Source organism: Rhinichthys klamathensis, unplaced genomic scaffold (assembly GCF_029890125.1).
Source record: "Rhinichthys klamathensis goyatoka isolate OS25496 unplaced genomic scaffold, OSU_Roscu_1.1 h1tg000281l_1, whole genome shotgun sequence".
NCBI lineage: Eukaryota > Metazoa > Chordata > Actinopteri > Cypriniformes > Leuciscidae > Rhinichthys > Rhinichthys klamathensis.
This window is the reverse complement of record NW_026606800.1, coordinates 5,705,998-5,723,171: the sequence shown is the minus strand read 5'-3', so window position 1 is coordinate 5,723,171 and position 17,174 is coordinate 5,705,998. Positions and strand designations below refer to the sequence as shown.

At 39.6% G+C, this 17,174-nt stretch overlaps 1 protein-coding gene across 5 annotated transcripts in view; it reads right to left on the bottom strand.

Annotated features, from left to right (window-relative positions):
• Positions 1-2,352: 2,352 nt before the first annotated feature.
• hivep2a (HIVEP zinc finger 2a) overlaps positions 2,353-17,174 on the bottom strand; it is an 80,231-nt gene continuing 65,409 nt past the window's right edge. For all 5 annotated transcript variants that reach the window (XM_056269466.1, XM_056269468.1, XM_056269465.1 and 2 more), the window contains 6 exons: positions 11,956-17,059; positions 11,222-11,373; positions 10,494-10,669; positions 7,747-7,848; positions 6,566-7,476; positions 2,353-4,692 (listed from right to left, as the gene is read on the bottom strand). In XM_056269466.1, the coding sequence (XP_056125441.1) occupies positions 3,928-4,692; positions 6,566-7,476; positions 7,747-7,848; positions 10,494-10,669; positions 11,222-11,373; positions 11,956-16,785 (6,936 nt within the window). In that variant the 5' untranslated portion in view covers positions 16,786-17,059 and the 3' untranslated portion in view covers positions 2,353-3,927. The remainder of the gene's footprint in view (positions 4,693-6,565; positions 7,477-7,746; positions 7,849-10,493; positions 10,670-11,221; positions 11,374-11,955; positions 17,060-17,174) is intronic.

Below are 17,174 nucleotides of genomic sequence, written 5' to 3'. Positions count from 1 at the left end.
GCTGAATTTTCAGCAGTCATGACTCCAGTCTTCAATGTCACAGGATGACTCTGCTCAGAAATCACTCTAATATTTCTTATCAATGGTGTGCTGCTTAAATTTTTTGTGGAAACCGTGATACCACCCCCCCCCCCCCCCCCCCTTGGATTCTTTGATAAATAGAAATAAAAAGCTGCATTTATTTGAAATAAATGTAACATTAAAAATTTCACATTAATGACACATTAATTTGAACAAAAGTGACAAAGTAGTACTTTCTAAAAATAAAAAAATCTTATTAATGAAAATATATAATCGAAGTGAATCAAATTCTACATGAATTGGGAAATTGAAATTTGACATCCTGCTCTACAGTGTGTACTACTGCACAGATAAGAAAAGACATGGTGACCTTCATGAAATACTGTTTGCTTCCTGTTATTGCATATTTCAAAGATCAGTAGATCTGTCAATTTTTTTATTGATGTTAGAATTACTTCTTGAAAATATTGCAAGTCACACGTGTGTGCTCTGCACTGTATTATTGCTCATGTATAGTGAAAAAACACAGTTATATCCTAAACCAACAGATGGCAGTATGTCTTTAAGAAAAGACCTAAGACTCATACTTGGTTTTACACACACACACATACACACACTGTAACACTGCAGCATGTGCCTATGACGTACTGTGACAAGTTTAAAATTACACTAAATAGAGCTTGAGGCCTCTCAGTAAATTTCTATGGAATGATATCCAGACATGATCTTTTTCTCAGAATTTGTCAGAGATGACACCCGGTCACCTCCTGCAGGACAGGCACTGTTGTCGCCCTTGAATAAAGCTGTGTAGGAACATTGACTACACATGGAAAATGTGGGCTGTGGTTTTCTTCTCTTCTTGGCAAGAGGCTGCCTTAGTAAAAAAAAAAAAAAAAAATGAGGAAAAAATGTTAACTGTTCCAAACACATGTTCCCATGGAAGGGGGCAGCACTTTTGGTTGGTCCCCCAACCTATGTACAGGCCTAACATACTTAGCAATTATTTCCTCCACAATCAGTCTGTATAGAGGCTGTTTAGATATAAAACAGCCAAGGAAAATATGCCAGTCTGGTTAAATAGATCACACACATTTATTGTAGCTTGTGTGTCCCAGTTAATTCTAATCACCATCAGTTTGAACAAGGTTGCCTCTATTTGTTGGGACTTTTGGTATTTGTGCACTTGTACAGAATTCTGCTACACATGATTTGTATGACTGCAATCAAGTTTCTTCTTGCCCAATAAAATGATTCAGCTGCATAAGACTATATTGCGCAATCATTCTATAGATGGAGGCGCGGGAAATGGTTCGTTATGTAGAATAGGGAGTGAGACCTATGTCACATTTCTTAAAACTTAAGATTTCCTCGCATTGTCCAGGAAGCACAATTCCCTTCTTCAGTTAAACAGTAATGGATGCATCATGTGACCACATAGTTAATGATAAATGGATGATGTCTTATTTTGGCAATAACCAAGAATAGAAAACAAAGGAAAACTTGTGTAACGTTAATGATAATACTATTTCAAAAGTACTGTGACGTATAATACACTGGATTTTTCCCAATAATCTGTGCACTTGATCAGCTTTTGGAGGACTTGGTACAACGTATTTCTAATCGGAGACTCCAGAATATGTTCAGCTCATGTAAAAATGTTAAATGGACAAAAAATGTGTAGATGTTTTCTGATTTTGTAATACTTTAGATGTGGTGAAATTTTGGGGAGCAAAGGTTTAGATATAGGAAATATTTTAAAAAGTTCAAGGTCAATCTTATTTTAAAACATTGTCTTAAAAAATAAAAAAAATTCAGAGAACGCAAATGATAACGTCAATGATTATTAGAAGTTTACAACTACTTGTCTTGCTGTTGAGATTAAAAATAATTTGAAAGACCGATAAGATCAGACAAATAAATAAAAAAGCAAAGATTGATAGGTTAATCTTATTGGTAAATGCACAAAAGATGTCACATCAACCTACTTTTGTCAACATGTATTAACGGTTTTTATGTACAGTCAGACTGCTAAAATTAGCAATGCGAGACACATCTTTGTGTACTGACATCCATCTGATCATGTATCTGATCCCTTTCAAATTCTTTGTTTTGTCTTCTGCTCTCTTCACCTCTCTTTTTACAGAAGTTGAAAGAGAATTTGAGCATTTGCATTTTTGAAAAGCATTAAGACATCACGGACATGCAAAGTTGCCATAGTTGTATTTATTTGAAAACAGCAATCTGTAATTTTTTCACCTGTGCTGTGATTCGTCAAAACCGATATTGTACATAGTTTTTCCACTGAAAATCACAAAGATACCCTTTTTATAATTTTTTATTATGTTTGTCTTTTATTCTTTTTTGTTTGTTTCAATACAATGATTTGTGCTTTTGATACCTTAGGTTTTAAAGACATGTTAATACAGTTAAGTGGATAGCAGGGACTACTGACAAAAATGTCAAAGGAGTCAATTACATAGATCATATACACACAATACAAAATACAGATATACACACAAGAGTGCACTGGCTCCATACTCCAGTTCAGTTAGGTTGCTTCAACTCAAAACCTGTATAAAAAATAAAAATAAAAACCAATTCCAATCCCAGTACTAAAGGTGATATAATTAGGGATTATTTAGGAAGGTTTAGGAAACATAAGGTGCATTTTAGGAGTTCTCAGTATTGGAGTTTTTGTATGTATAGTTATAAAAGTGTTTGAGGACTGATGACATGGCCCATGACGAACTCCTTCAATGTATGAATATGTATGGCTATGAGCGTACAGAACCGTAGGCATCCAATATTTACATCTGTTGGAATGTTCCCATACTAATCATCAACAAGTCAAGTACTTCAAGCAACATAATTCACAGAAGATCAAAATACCTTTCACATCTACCTCAGTAAGTGGTGGAGGAAATGCAGAAGTGCGAAAGTTGATTCACTTGCTTAATGCTTAACAGTTCTACATTTAAAATGTGAACGATGAAATCACAACTAGTGTAGCCTACCAGCCAATAGGAAAGAGAAGGGTACAAGCACTTAGAACCAACTACCATACTGTATGCGGGTGTCAATCTAAAACATATGTGCAGATATATTGTTTTTTTTTTCTTCTGTATACTAGGTATATAAACATTTACTTAAATTATATAGAATTCTAAATAAAGCCAGTTTACTGAGAAGTATATGCACACATACTTCTAATATATAAAGCCATATTACATGTACATAATTTTTGCTCTAATTATGCAATAGCAAAACCCATGCTTTACATAGAAAAGGCATCCACAACATTAAGAAAAATGTACAATTTATGAAACAAGATACAATAAATAGTATTATAGAATCGCTGCTGTACACAAAAGCCATTTAATTTCACACATATAAAAATATGTTTTAGTGCAACCTTACATGTATTGATACTTCACATCATTCAGACCTAAAGTGTCCAAAAAGACGGTAAATTGCATTTATTACAAAGCGGGGTACACAAAAATCGATATATATATTTACATGTCTTCCTGTTTAATGCTTATAAGAATATAAGCAAAAAGTAAAGAAAAGGCACACACATCTGTACATTTTTTAAAAGTACCAGACAAAGTCCATTTTGGTCAGGCTCATATATAACTTAATATATATATATATATATATATATATATATATATATGTATGTATATATATATATATATATGTATTCTTTAAAACTTTAAATAAGAAAGTAATTATAGTTGAGATAGCAAACCATGTTATAAAAGGCATGCTATACATGTACATTGAAACCACGGAATCAGTGCACTTGTTTTTTTCAAGACTGATTTTGTGTGTGCGCGCATGGATGTACATTTGTAAATATAAAATTTGTGTTAGCATAATTTACCACTCTCCCTTCGACCTTGTTCACCTGTTGTTAATAGCATCCTTTAAATCTTTGCCTTTCTTTATGGTCGCTGGCCTCTTTTCACGGCCCTGTTGGCCAGACACTCGCTCTGCTGTCTCTGTGTTGTAGAGAGTGGGATGGCTTGCTGTGGGAGTCTTTGATGTGGCAGACATACTGCTCTCTGCTCTGGAGTGTAGGAGGTGACTGATCTCTGAGCTGCAATAGTGCTGCACTCTCTGCGTACAGTCTTGCTGAACTGCGGGTGAGTGAGATAATGTGTGCTGATGGTAAGGATCAACGGGAGCTGACGATTTTTCTGAGGTTTCCTCAGAGGCGATGCACAGCGATGCAATTGCCTTAGTGCATGTTTGGATACACTCTTCTTGCTTGCTTTCCTTGTCAGACATGTCAGTGCTGTCCTCTCGTGACTTTTGGGAGGAAGGTGATGGAGCCTTGGGGGACATGGATTTTTCATGGGGTTGAGGTGAGTCTTCTGGGCCTCTGCTGGAGGGCCCTCTGCCCTCAGAAAGGTGGTAGGACACCTCACTGGTGCTGGACTCCTCCGAGGTGCTCTTCTGCAGGGGAAGGCGTGTAGGGTGGGGATGACCTGTGACAGAAGCAGGCACAGAATGGACCATCTGGATGCCGCCAATGGGTATCATGGAGAACGGAGTGCGGATCTGTTGCTGGGAGTGCAGGGGAAGGTGGCTAAATAATCCCTGGTGGATGCTGGAGGCATCTGTGTTGCGAGCATCCCCTTGAAGATAAGATGTCTTTCGCTGGTCCTAAACAGTTGGAAGACATGGTTCATTTACATTGCTTTTTTCTGGAATTTTGACAATATGCAGTGTTCAAATAAATCCTTGTGAAGCTAAATTCACGTTAGATGATAAGAGTAGCAAAGAATTCTTGAAATATTTATTCTGCTTATCTGTTTCACAGAAACATCGGCCTGTTTCACAGTTATTTAAACTGGACCTCTTGGAAAGGTTGGAAAATTTAACAAGACCACAAAGAACAAAAACAACAGTTGCCAGTAAAAAGGGCCAAGCTTAGCTTAGATAATAGACCTTGCTCATTTGTCTTATTATCCCCCTAGCTTCATGGTAACAAGACAAGTAGCATTGAAATGAATTACTACACTGCATACACTGTATGAACACTGCAGTTTCCCATTTTCTCCAGAGGGTTCTTAATTAACTACTGTAGTACACAGTATAAATAGAAATGCTCCATTCTGTTGTATCATGGCAATTTGTTTGTTGGGCCCTGTTTGAGACATAACTGGCTATCACTGCAATTGTCCACACTTGTCTTGCAATTGTATACTTGAGCCTTCTATATTTCATTCAGAACCCAAAATATACTGAATTCGTATTGCCTTTCCTTTGGCATATTACTATTATTATCAGGGCCGGAATTTCGTTTTGGAAAATGGGGGGGAAATCCCCCCTTAGATGATTCTCATGGGGGGGATTTTTTTTGTTTGAGGGGGAGAAGAGGGGGAGAAAAGGGGGGGGGGGGGGGGGGATTGTCTTGTTCAAACAAAATTATTACATTTATATTGCCTAAATGTTTGTGCTCATTGCATTTTTACAATGAGGTTGTAAATTTACACAACACAAGCTTGATTTAAATTGTTTAATTAAATTGAAAAAAGTAGCACAAATAAATACAAATAAAGAGAAAAGTTTTTGAATAGGTCTAACACTAGTATTTATATACAGAAACTGAATAAAGTAATCAAATGGAAAATAACACTGGGTAGTATTTTAGTCCTGAATATATTAAATACATAGGCTATTAATTCTGATTCCTTTAACTTAAAGCTATCTTTTGTTGTTTTGACAACAAAATTAATGACAGACACATATGGCTGCCGTCACTTTAAGAGCTCGGATCACACGGATCCTGTGTTCATTATACTGGCATGCGTTTTATGCTCATTAAAGACAAAAGCGACTATGTTTAGAGTATACTCACGAAGACCGCAATATAATCCGCGAAAAATAACTTGTTATTGGCCAGCTGTTTTTGAGGCGGATTTTCTATGAATGTGCGCATAGAAAATAATCTCTCAGAGAGCGCGCGAGCACTGATTAGTTTAAAATCGCTTGAATGTTTAAACTGGTAAGACTTAAAAAGACGTGCAAATGGTAAACTTCAGTCACGATGCACTGCTGGCCCGATTGTGCAAGTGAATATTCCGTCATGTCCCGACTCCTAAACGCGAGTGTGTCGCCGCAGCGCTTGATGCTTGCCTTGCACAACACATTTTGAGAGAAGAGATAGAAGTCGCGGCACCGCTGAACACTCACGCTGTTTGTGAAATTGCGTCTGGCAGATAGTTGTTAAAAGAATTCCCCGCATTATAAATGGGAGACCTGCGGGAATGATTAGAATTATGCGCAATACCAGCAATCCCGCGCCGAAATTCAAGCCCTGATTATTATTACTTATTTTGAACAGCAATGACTTTTTATCCCTAAAGTGAAAACTCGCCAAAGTAATTTTGAGATGGACTGGATATGGTTGCCTAGCTAGTGCACTGTTTACTGCTATATTAATTTTCTAAAGCAAATTGAATGTAAAAAACAGTTAAATAATGACTGGAGCTATAATGTTTTATCTGTTTATGAGGCATGTACAATAACTTACCATCTCCAATTCTGCATGGCCCTTGGTCTTTTGGCTTAATGATATCATCTCTGCATGTGGACTGGGGCTGAGCGCCCATTGGCCACTTTGATAATGCAGAGCCCTCCTGGGGGACACAGGCCTGATCATGCCCCTGCGGCTTCTGGGAGAAAGTCTACCCGAGAGATCCCTTCCTGGGGATGTCGGCCGTCCTGTCTGGGAGATGGGAGAGAGATGTCCTCTAGGAGAAAGGTCCCTCCTTGGTGACAGATCCCTTCTATAAACATCCCGCCTGGGGGAGATATGCCTAAGGGGAGATGCTTCTCGCCTTGGTGACAAACGGCCACGTGGGGAGAGGTCCCTTCGAGGGGACAGATACCGCCTAGAGGAAGGTGAGCTTTCTCGGAGAGGGGAGGAATCACAGCCTGGTGAAGACAGGCGGGAGCAGGAGAAGTCAAAGGAGGATGAGCTGTGTTCCAGGTCTTCATCCATAGAGCTAGGCACATCCAGTCTGTTTTTGTGATCTTCACCCAGAGCCCCTTGAAGGAGCTTCTGGTATTCAGCCATCTGGGCCTCTCCAGCTTTCTCACTGGGTGCCATGAGTTGGGTGATCTGAATACTGGGCAGACTAGTGAAATAAGTGAAAAGAGGCTGTTTGGAGACGGAGGCCAGAGGCTCTGGGGTGGATTCTTGTGAAGCAGCAACAGTAATGGAGTGTGAGGGGATGGCACATGGCTGTGGGCTGGTGCTTCGAGACCGTGTTTTCGGTGTTGAATCCCCATCATACTCGTCATCCTCATCCTCATCTTCATCAACTTCATCACCATCCTCTTCAGCACCCTCTGAGTCATCAGCGTCAGAGAATTGGTGCTCTGCCATTATCTCTGACATGCCCATCTTCTCTGATGCTCTTTGGACCTCTTCAGTGGTGTCTGGGAAAACATGAACAGTAGCACAGTTTCTCAAATGACTTCAACAGGTCAACATTGTTTGAGGTGTGGTGAAATCAAATAGCGTTTCATTTATTCCTTTGAACAAAAATGCATAAATATTGGCCTAAAAAGGTTACTGGGTTTTTTTGCCTCTTGTGCTCAAAATAAGGACATTTTTAGTTATTTAAAACTGGCAGAAATGGCGTACTGGTACTACTTTCGGCTTGAAATATATTGCAATATTGGGTCCTCCTCTCAATAAAATCATACCTGGTTCTTCTGCCTCCGCCTCATCCACAGATGTCACTGACACACCAAGCTCTAAGCACTTTTTCATGTGAGCTTTTGACTTCATATGTTTCGTAAGGTTTCCTGAAAACAGATTTTAAAGTGTTTGAATTACTTGCATTGGCATACCCAAAATTATGTCTAACCCTCAATTTATTCTAATAAAATAGTACAGAGATCTTATGTTGTTCATTGTGGTACAGACATTATTTTTTTTTTACATTTCTTACAATTTATATGAATCATGGTTTTATTCAAACTATAAGACACTATGTGTGTACCGTAATTCCTCAAATAAAGACCGGTATTCAAATAAACGCCGGGCCTCTGATAGTGGCCGGGGGCGTGGTCAACGCGGACAAATAAAGGCCGGGGAAAAAATAGTGTGAATAGGTACACTTTAAATGAGTGTACACTCAAAGACGGACGCGCTCAGCGCTTGTCATATATCACAACTATTCAGTGTTTTTAACCACATGTTTATTTTAGGTTTCAGACATTTAAATAGATATGATTTATAGCAAAACAATAAATTTATAGTTTGTAAAATACACAATGGTGTCTATGGAAGCAGCAATAACAATCCATTCAAATATATTTGGCGACGTGTTTTATTCATATCAGATACACAGTGTGTAAGTAACTATAAAGTTTACTCTATTCTTCTCCCAGTTCACCGGCCACTTACTTTCATGTATTTCGGGAGAAACTGAAGAATTCACGCGCTGTAACTTAATAAATACAACAGGAATCTCCGAACTGCGGTGCCCATCTCAAAACTCACTTACACGGATTTGAGAGTCAGAATAGAAGATAGTTGATGACATGGTAAGCAAGTTTGTTAATATTTAGAAATAAAAGCGCTACATCTGTCATACAGCGCTATTTTGGCTGTGGTGAACACGTGCCAAGCATGACGCGTCACCATGGAAACTTGGCTGGCGGGCGGGCGGGGATCGCGAATTAGAAATAAAGGCCTGCCTCTAATAAAAGCCTGCTTCAAATAAAAGCCGGCTACCATCTGCAGTTCAGGTAAATAAAGGCCCCGGCCTTTATTTGAGGAATTACGGTATTTGTATTAGGGGTGGTTAATCGGTCTGATTTCCCGATTCGATTCGATTACGATTATTGAAGTCCCGATTCGATTACAGTCGATTTTCGATTATTAACGATTCTCGATTAGCGATTATTGATTTTCCATTTCACAACAGTAAACAAAAATACACTACAAAGTGTTTGCAGTATTAAAAAAGTCAGCTGCTGAATTACTTAACTCTTTTATTGAGTAACAACAACTCAAAGCACTTTCTGTGTCGTGTAGTTATAACTTCAAAATTATTTGTATGTAGCTTATGTTCTGTAGAACACAGAAATGAATACATCACATTGTGTTGTGACTCATCAAGTTGAACTAAACAATAACAAATAAATGAAAGGCTTATTTCCTTTAGGAAGTAGATCAGAACCAACATACTGTAGAAATTGGACAATTTTCTTCTTGAAAGACAAGGTGTTGTAGCAAGCAACGCTCGTTAGGCCGGAGACACACTGGCTGCGTGGCGTGAGCGTGGCGTTTCTGTTGCGTGTCAGCTGCGTCGCGTTTTCTGTGTCTTTGCACACCAGAAACGTGTCTGACGCGGCGCCGCTGCTGCTAGGTGACATAGAGGGACAGTCTACATTTGGGTTAGCGGTGTGTTAATCCTTACTACAACAATTTCAACTCTTGCCTCTTGCCTTTACGACAACAATTTCAACTGTTATCACACATCTTCCAAAATCCGAAAAATAGGGAAGTGGGCTGTCTGTTTATTTCAATAACATTTATAAATTTTGTGTAGCTTTAAAGAGCCTATATTTAGCCTGATGATGGACCGTCACTCAGAAGACACACTATGTTGTTATTGTAGCTTATTATCATTATATCCTCCTGAGGCCCAGAACGTTTTTTTTTTCTAAAGTTTTTTTTCTTTTTCATGTAATCACATTGTTAAGACCATAAGAAACAAATGAAAAAAAAAGAGATATTTTATTCATATGTTATGCTATGACCTCTGTAGTGAACACCAGGACTCGATTGTTTAAAAAATAAAAATGAAATAAATTTGTATATAGGCAAAAATAATGGCAATATTTGAAAATCGATAATTATTATTATTATTTGTTTAAATTACATTGATATCTGAATTTATATCAAAACCTAGACTTTCAAACATCAAAATGTAATTTATTAATATGTATTCGTGTACAAAATGACATATAAACATCGTTTCCTATTCTATTTTGCCTGGAAATGCTTCCAACACGCTTGCGTGTCGCGTGAAAAATAGGCGTCGGTTCTATTTCTAGCATGCACGCGTTTTCCGCGCGGCTCATGCAAGCTCTAACCTGTTAACATGGGAGCCGAAATAAAAACGGACACACCACGCAGCTGAGACGCTCACGCCACGCAGCCAGTGTGTCTCCGGCACACCTGCTCTCACTCGCTCTGGCTGCCGTTACACGCGCTTGCTACTGGAACTGGGCGCGTTCGTGACGTTCAACTTCCGGTATAACATTTTTTACAAAATAAAATAATGCAAAAAAATTTTTTATAATAAAAAATCGATTTTTGAAAATGTAATAATCGATTCATACTCGTCCATAACATAATCGCGATTAATCAATAATCGATTTTTTTCACCACCCCTAATTTGTATGTGTTGTTATTGGAAATGGATAAGAAAACCCACCTTTTGTTTTAAAAGCAAAGTTGCAAAACTTGCAGACATATGGCCTGACATCTGTGTGTGTGCGAATATGTTTCTTCAGCATGCTTGGCTTTTTGCAGCGTATCCCGCACTCCTCACAGATGTACTTTCCTCGGCCTCGGCCACGCACATAAACATAGTCTTCATTGGATTTGTACCTGAAATAAAAACAAGGCAAGGGTTATTAACATTATTTGAAGGCATCAAATATATTGGTGAATGTTGCTGATGAGAAATGAAATCACACACATCAAAAAGCTCATGTAATATATTTGGAAGACATGATTCTTTTATTTTCACAGCTGTATCGATTTAAGTTTTTGCTCCAGCACAGGATAATATTATATACCAAATATTTTAAAAGTATGAGTTTCATTTTTAATATATTTCAAAGGCACATGCATGTACAGAATACGTGTGTAATCTATATTATGATACAAAAACACAAAACAATAATATTACTACGAATCAAATAACGCTGTCTAATAAATACCATGTTGTAGTCATACACATTTCAGCTGCTTCAGTTTTAACTGATTTAGGCACCATTAAATGAATTTGTATGTTGATAGATGTTTTGATTCCTCAGCTCCTAATATTTGTTTCCCAGCAGTATTAAAATTTAATTGGATTTTAGAAAAGGGGGAGTCTCATCTTCTATAAAGAACACTCAGATAGATGTTCAAAAATAACTATACATCTTCACATACCCTCCTTCAAAGATTTTGATGCGAGTGGGTTCAGCCTGCTTTGAAGAAGCTTCTTTTTCTCCATGGTCCTCTTTTCCCCTGTCTCTTGAGCTAATTCCCTTCATTTTCTTCCCAAATTTTCCAACATCAAACTGTATAAGCTCAGGCTTTAACTGGAATTGTAAACAGAAAACAGTTTGAATAATGAACCCTAAAACCATTAGCATAAAACATAAGCAACAAGTTTTTCGGTGCATTTTCTTGTCATTAATTTTTAATTATTATCTGAGAAATTTAAAAATGAGCAACTGGCAACTTTAATGTTTCGACAATAACAAATTATATTAATAATTACAATAGTCTGCTTTCCCTAAAATGATTTGTGAGAACTAAAGAATAGGGAAAATTTGCTGAAATTTGTATTGTTTCTTTAACTTTATATAGTTACTTTAGGTTGGGCTGACCCAAACCAAACTGAGTCAGTGAAGTCACCCATCCATATTTTGCTAGCAAAATATATAGCATTTCCTAATTTTACAGTTTGAAAGTTGTAAACTCAACATTTTTCCACAATATATCACTGTATTATCTGTCTATACAAATTACTGTTTAAATGCTCTAGAATGGGTATTTATTCACAAACATGTATTTAATTAAATGTATATGGTTATGTGTAAATATATATTTATTAAATTAAATTTGAATTACTTAAAACAAACAACTGTTCATGTATATTTTAGGAAAGTCAGGACTACCTGCTCAAACTTCTGTTTCCACCGGAGGGATGAAACAAGTTTTCCAGTGCCAGGTTGATGCATAGCAGCCATTGTATACATCTCTGTGTTATTCCTCTGTTTGGACCGAAGAAGTGCCAGGGTGGCCTTGGTGCTGAGGTTGAGTGGGTTGGGGTTGTAAGAGCTGACACACCAAGAACCATACACAGAGGTTAGGGGAGTTGTATGTGCATAATTTGGCTTGGTATAATTTAAGAAGCACCAGCTGACACTAGTTGGTGTGCGAAGACTTGGGAATTGAAAAAACTGATGGACATCTGCCAGGTCAGTGAGTAGGAGAGTGCTACCAACAGCTCCACCACCCTGATTGGCAGCTAGCTGCACCAGCATGTTTACTGGGAACTTGTTACCCATGTTCTGCTTGGATTCTTCTGGAGAATCACTTGAGGAAATTACTGACTGTGGGCTTGAGCTTGCCTCTGGGGTAGACTCATCTACATCAAGCTCTTCTGGGGAATCTGCTCTGCTAGCCACATTTGTAATAATTTGCAAGGGTGGAATGAAGTTGTCTTTTGGAGGCACGTCGGGTAAATGAGGTGCAGATGGGTACCCAAGGAATTTAGATGACAAGAAATCAGTGGGAGGAGATGAGGACATCCTCTCTTGTTCATCTATGGAGTCATCTCTCTTTGAAAATTCAGGTTTGGGGGACTTATCTTTCGGTGCACAAGAATTGCTCAGCTCAACTGCACTAAGCTCTTTCACAATCTGTCCATACATCTTCTCTTCCTTAACCCGTTTCTGTTGTTTGGTTTCAATAAAAAGCTCAAGACTGCTAGCTGGCGACAACATTCTCTTGCTTCCCCCGATACTAGAAGAAGCATCTGTAGTAGAGATAGTTCCTGACGTCAGAGACAAAGGAATTCCTGTATTAAGGCTCCCAGGTAAATATTCAGGAACTTTCCATATTGGAAAATTTAAGGGCCCTTCTGAATGTCCTAATATTTTGGATAAATTGATGCCAACTTGGTGCTTTGATGCAGTGCCTGTAAGTGAAGCTGTCGACATATTGTCTGTGCACAGAACTCTGATAGAATTTGTGCTCTGAGCATGAGTGACAAGAATTTGTGAAACACTTGTATACATAACACTACTATACGATGGCACATTTGTCTGGATCCTGACTGGGACCAGCATTCCAGGGAGTGATGGTTGTGAACCTGCACTTTGAGTAGCAAAGATAGGCTGAACTTGTTGTAAGAAGCTTGTAGTCAGCACTTTAGATGACAAGACCCCAAGCTGCTGTGGGGAGGCTCTTGAGGGATATGGATAGTTGTGACTTGCCCCATCGGTTTTTGAGTCTGTTTGCACTTGAATTTGATGAGGAGGTTGGTATGGTTTCTGTAGAATGGGCTGTAGATTTGGCTGTTTGATATGTAGTTTCTGTAACTGATGTGTCTGGAACGCCAGGTGCTGCTTATTTCTTTGTTTTGATTCAGGATGCCAGAGCATAGGCTGAAATGGCAAAAAGGGTGAGGTTGCCAGGTTGCTCTGAAGTGAGGAGTGCTGAATTATATCCTGGGTCATGTGCTCATGCACTGAATGCTCACTATCTGATGAAAGCTGTGCAGGCAAACGAGGAGCGTTCTGGAAAAGATCCTCAGATTGGCTGTCCTCACTGATGCTTTGTTGCAGCAAGTGATGCGATCCTAGAACTGACTGTGTAGCTCTTCTGGGTCTTGCCATATCACTAGTTACACAATAGGATGTACCAATTAAAGCAGCTTGAGAAACATGGTCAGTATGCTCTTGTTTGATATTCAACTCTGAGATTGGCTCTTGAACCACTACTTCAGGATAAACACTGAGAGATGCCTGTCTAACCAAGTAACCTCGTCTACGCTCCTTCATAGCTGAAGCACTTGCATATACTTCTCCTTGTCTTGAACCGGTTGAAAGACTTCCATAATCAAATGACTTACTACGTATTTCTGGTACTTCAGTGGGCAAAGCACAGGGTGCCTGCTCTGATGAGGAGCGTCGCATCTCTCTTTGATGATGGCCTGGTATAGACAGAGAATGGCCACTGCCTGGAACAGTTAAGTACTCAGACTGCTTAGCAAAGTCATCTTGTTTGGTTGGGGACACAGATTTGATGCTTTCCTCTCGGTCAAATGACATTGAAAAACTTGAGCTATGAGATAAGTTACTATCTTGACTAGGGCTTCTTGAAAGGCTAGTACAAGTGGACTCAAAGCTTGACTCCCCAGAAGAGTGCTCCATATCGGCGAGACGCAGACGTTTCTTCTTTGGGGGTAGCTTCTCTGCAGGAAGCTGGGACAATGTTTCACTCCTTTGTGGCCACTGAAATTCCTCAACATGTTTCTCTGGTTCTTTCACTGGTACTTCAGGTTCTTTTTCTGGTTTGTCAGGCTCTTCTGTAACTCTTATTTCAGGCACTTGAATGTTGGGTTGTCGTACAAGTTTGTGGGGCATATGATACAATGGGTTAGAAGAGAAAGATCCATGCTCATTGTCACCCTGCAGCTGATGTTCCATGCTTTCTGATCTATGATGAGATTCAGGGCTCTGCACATCATCAATGTTGTCTGTGTCTGATTGCTCAGAAAGATGTCCAGCATGCTTTTCTGGCTGATAAAATGGATGTTCAATTGATTCAGTCTTCTCAAATGAGTTTGGCCTGCTCAGCGAATTAGTATGTTGAATGACAGATATTACATTTCCAGCAGTCTTTGTGTCTGAATCTTGAACAAGTACCACATCCTCTGGAGTTATACACGAGCCTCTGTCAAAACTGTCTGATGGACTGTGTGCTCTAAACATGGATCCCTTACTAGCAGGACCAGCCTTGGCAGAATCTTGACTTCCTTGTCTTAGGTCATAGTCCCCTGTCATTTCAGTAGAGCCACTCCGACTGCCATCATCTTGTCCAAGGCAATCTTCCTCTTCACCAACACTCTTTTTCATGCGCCGTTTTCTTGTGGTTGTACCATATGAAGGGTATGCTGTACGTACTTCTGGGCAAGCCATTTCTGAGCCAGAGCCTTTGAACTCTGGCATCAAAGACCCCCTCTCTCCCATTTTCAAACTTGAGATCAGACCTGGGATCTTCCCATAGTTCTCAGACTCTCCATGTCCTTCTTGGGCAGAGTGTTCAAATGCACCCTGTCTCCTTAACCTCTTTAAACCCACAGCTGCTGTGTAAAAGACGTCATCTTGGGTCATCATCTCATCAAATGAGTGACTCCCTCTTAGACTTGGTGGGACATTGAGGTTGGTAGGGGAAGGTGTTGGCATTGAGTTGCTTCTAATAAGTGGCCCTGAATCGGAGGGTGCTTCAAGAAGACCTGTGTTAGTTTGGCAAGAGCCAACATGATAATGCTTTGGGTCACATCCAGCAACTAATTCTGCACAATCACTTTGATAAAATACATGACCCTCTGATATCTTTCCCATGGCCAACTCCTGCATGGCACTAGACTTGTTGATATTAGTGTCTTGACTAGCAATAGCTACCATCCCAACTGTGACTGATTGTCTAGATCTGGAGTTGGTTCTGTGGTACCAAGTTCTTCCAAACATTATCTCTTCATATGTCTTTACATTGGTGTTGGGTGGACTGATCTGCTGTTCAGCGCTCTCTGAGCGGGAAAAATAGCCAGAATCAGTGCTACCTTTGCTGTGGGGGCTTAAGAGATTTTGTGACTGCTCTGAATCCTGGTCCTTTTTCTCAGTGAGTCTTAAGGCAAGTTTCTGTTTAACTGTATGAGACTCATCTCCTCTGCCCATCTGTCCACCAATAACGGAACCTTTAATGTCTGTAAACTGGGGACAGTCTGTGGCAGGTGATGGAACCCCTTGTTTTGGAACAATTAAGATAGGCACTTTCATAGATGCCACGGACAGTTCCTCTGCTGGGTCTGCATATGCTGGTCCCCTTTCCATTTGGCTCTTGTCAGACTCGAATGATATCTGTGGGCTACGTTTTTCAGGGAACATTGCCCCTTCTGCAGTTTCTTCATCAGTGTCTGTGCTTTGTTCACCGTCAGAGTGTGCTTCTGCTTCCCCAACTGAAGATGCCTGATCAGTGTCTGTTCGAGTTGCTAGCTCAGAGAATGGAACAAGTCCTGCTTTGATAGCATGAGCATGAGACTTTCTATGTTTATACAAATTACTCTTGGTTTTGAATGAGAAACCACATGGAACACAGGGATAAGGACGCTCCCCTGTGTGGGACCGGATGTGTTTTTTGAGCACACTGGGTTTAGCACATGCCCTGCCACAGTAGTGACATATGTACTTTCCTGGTTTCTTGGGTTTTTGTTCCTTCTTATGACTTTCATCTGGCTGCTCGGGTCCAGATTGGGGAAACTGGCCAAAACCAGCTGGAGACTTCTGACGGGGAAATACTCCATGAGAGCGGGAGTGAATAGGAAACATATCATCTGGTTGCAGTTGACCAGAGAAAGGCCAGGCCTCTAACCCAGGTTGTGGCTTTGCACCGCCAAGGAAAGGCTCTTGCGGGTATGAATGTGGCAATTGGTAGGAGTAAGGCCGAGGGAAAACCTGTTGAAATTGACTTTCTTGTGATGAGTGTGTCACTGCAGATGACATCAGCTTTCCAGAGCTAAACTTTTGAGTTGAGCTTGCAAGGCTTGTCCCACTTGTAAGACTTTGCTCACGATGCGAGTGTCTTTTAACATCTGGATCTGCGAAGGTACTTCTTTTCGTTACAGCAGAAGGCTCAGAGACCCATTTTCTTTGTAAGAGGTTCTTGTCCCGTTGCTCCTTGGTGCATTTTTGGCCAATGGCAGGTTCATGTGGCTCCATTTTTATTAGTACTTCAATGGGGTTTCTTAAGATGGCTGTTTGCTAAATTTCATTCATGTACGCTGTCATGCCAGATGAGTTACTTAAGTGACTCCTAAATAAAAGGTCCTTCCACTTCCATAGTTCAAGTGTCGCTCCACTTTAAAATGTAAATTATGTCCCTCTGTGACAATCAGGCCAGTAGCTTTCCATCACTCATTTCAGCAGTCCGTTCACTTTTTGTTACATCCAAGCTTGTTCCTTTTCTGTTTAAAGACCTCTGATGTTTCAGTATCTATAAGAGAGAAAAAATAAAACCAAAGTTTAAATATTGCTTTTTAGACAAAGATTCTACATGTATTAAAGTAAATACTACATTTAACACTACTACCTTAAGATTTTGAAAGTTG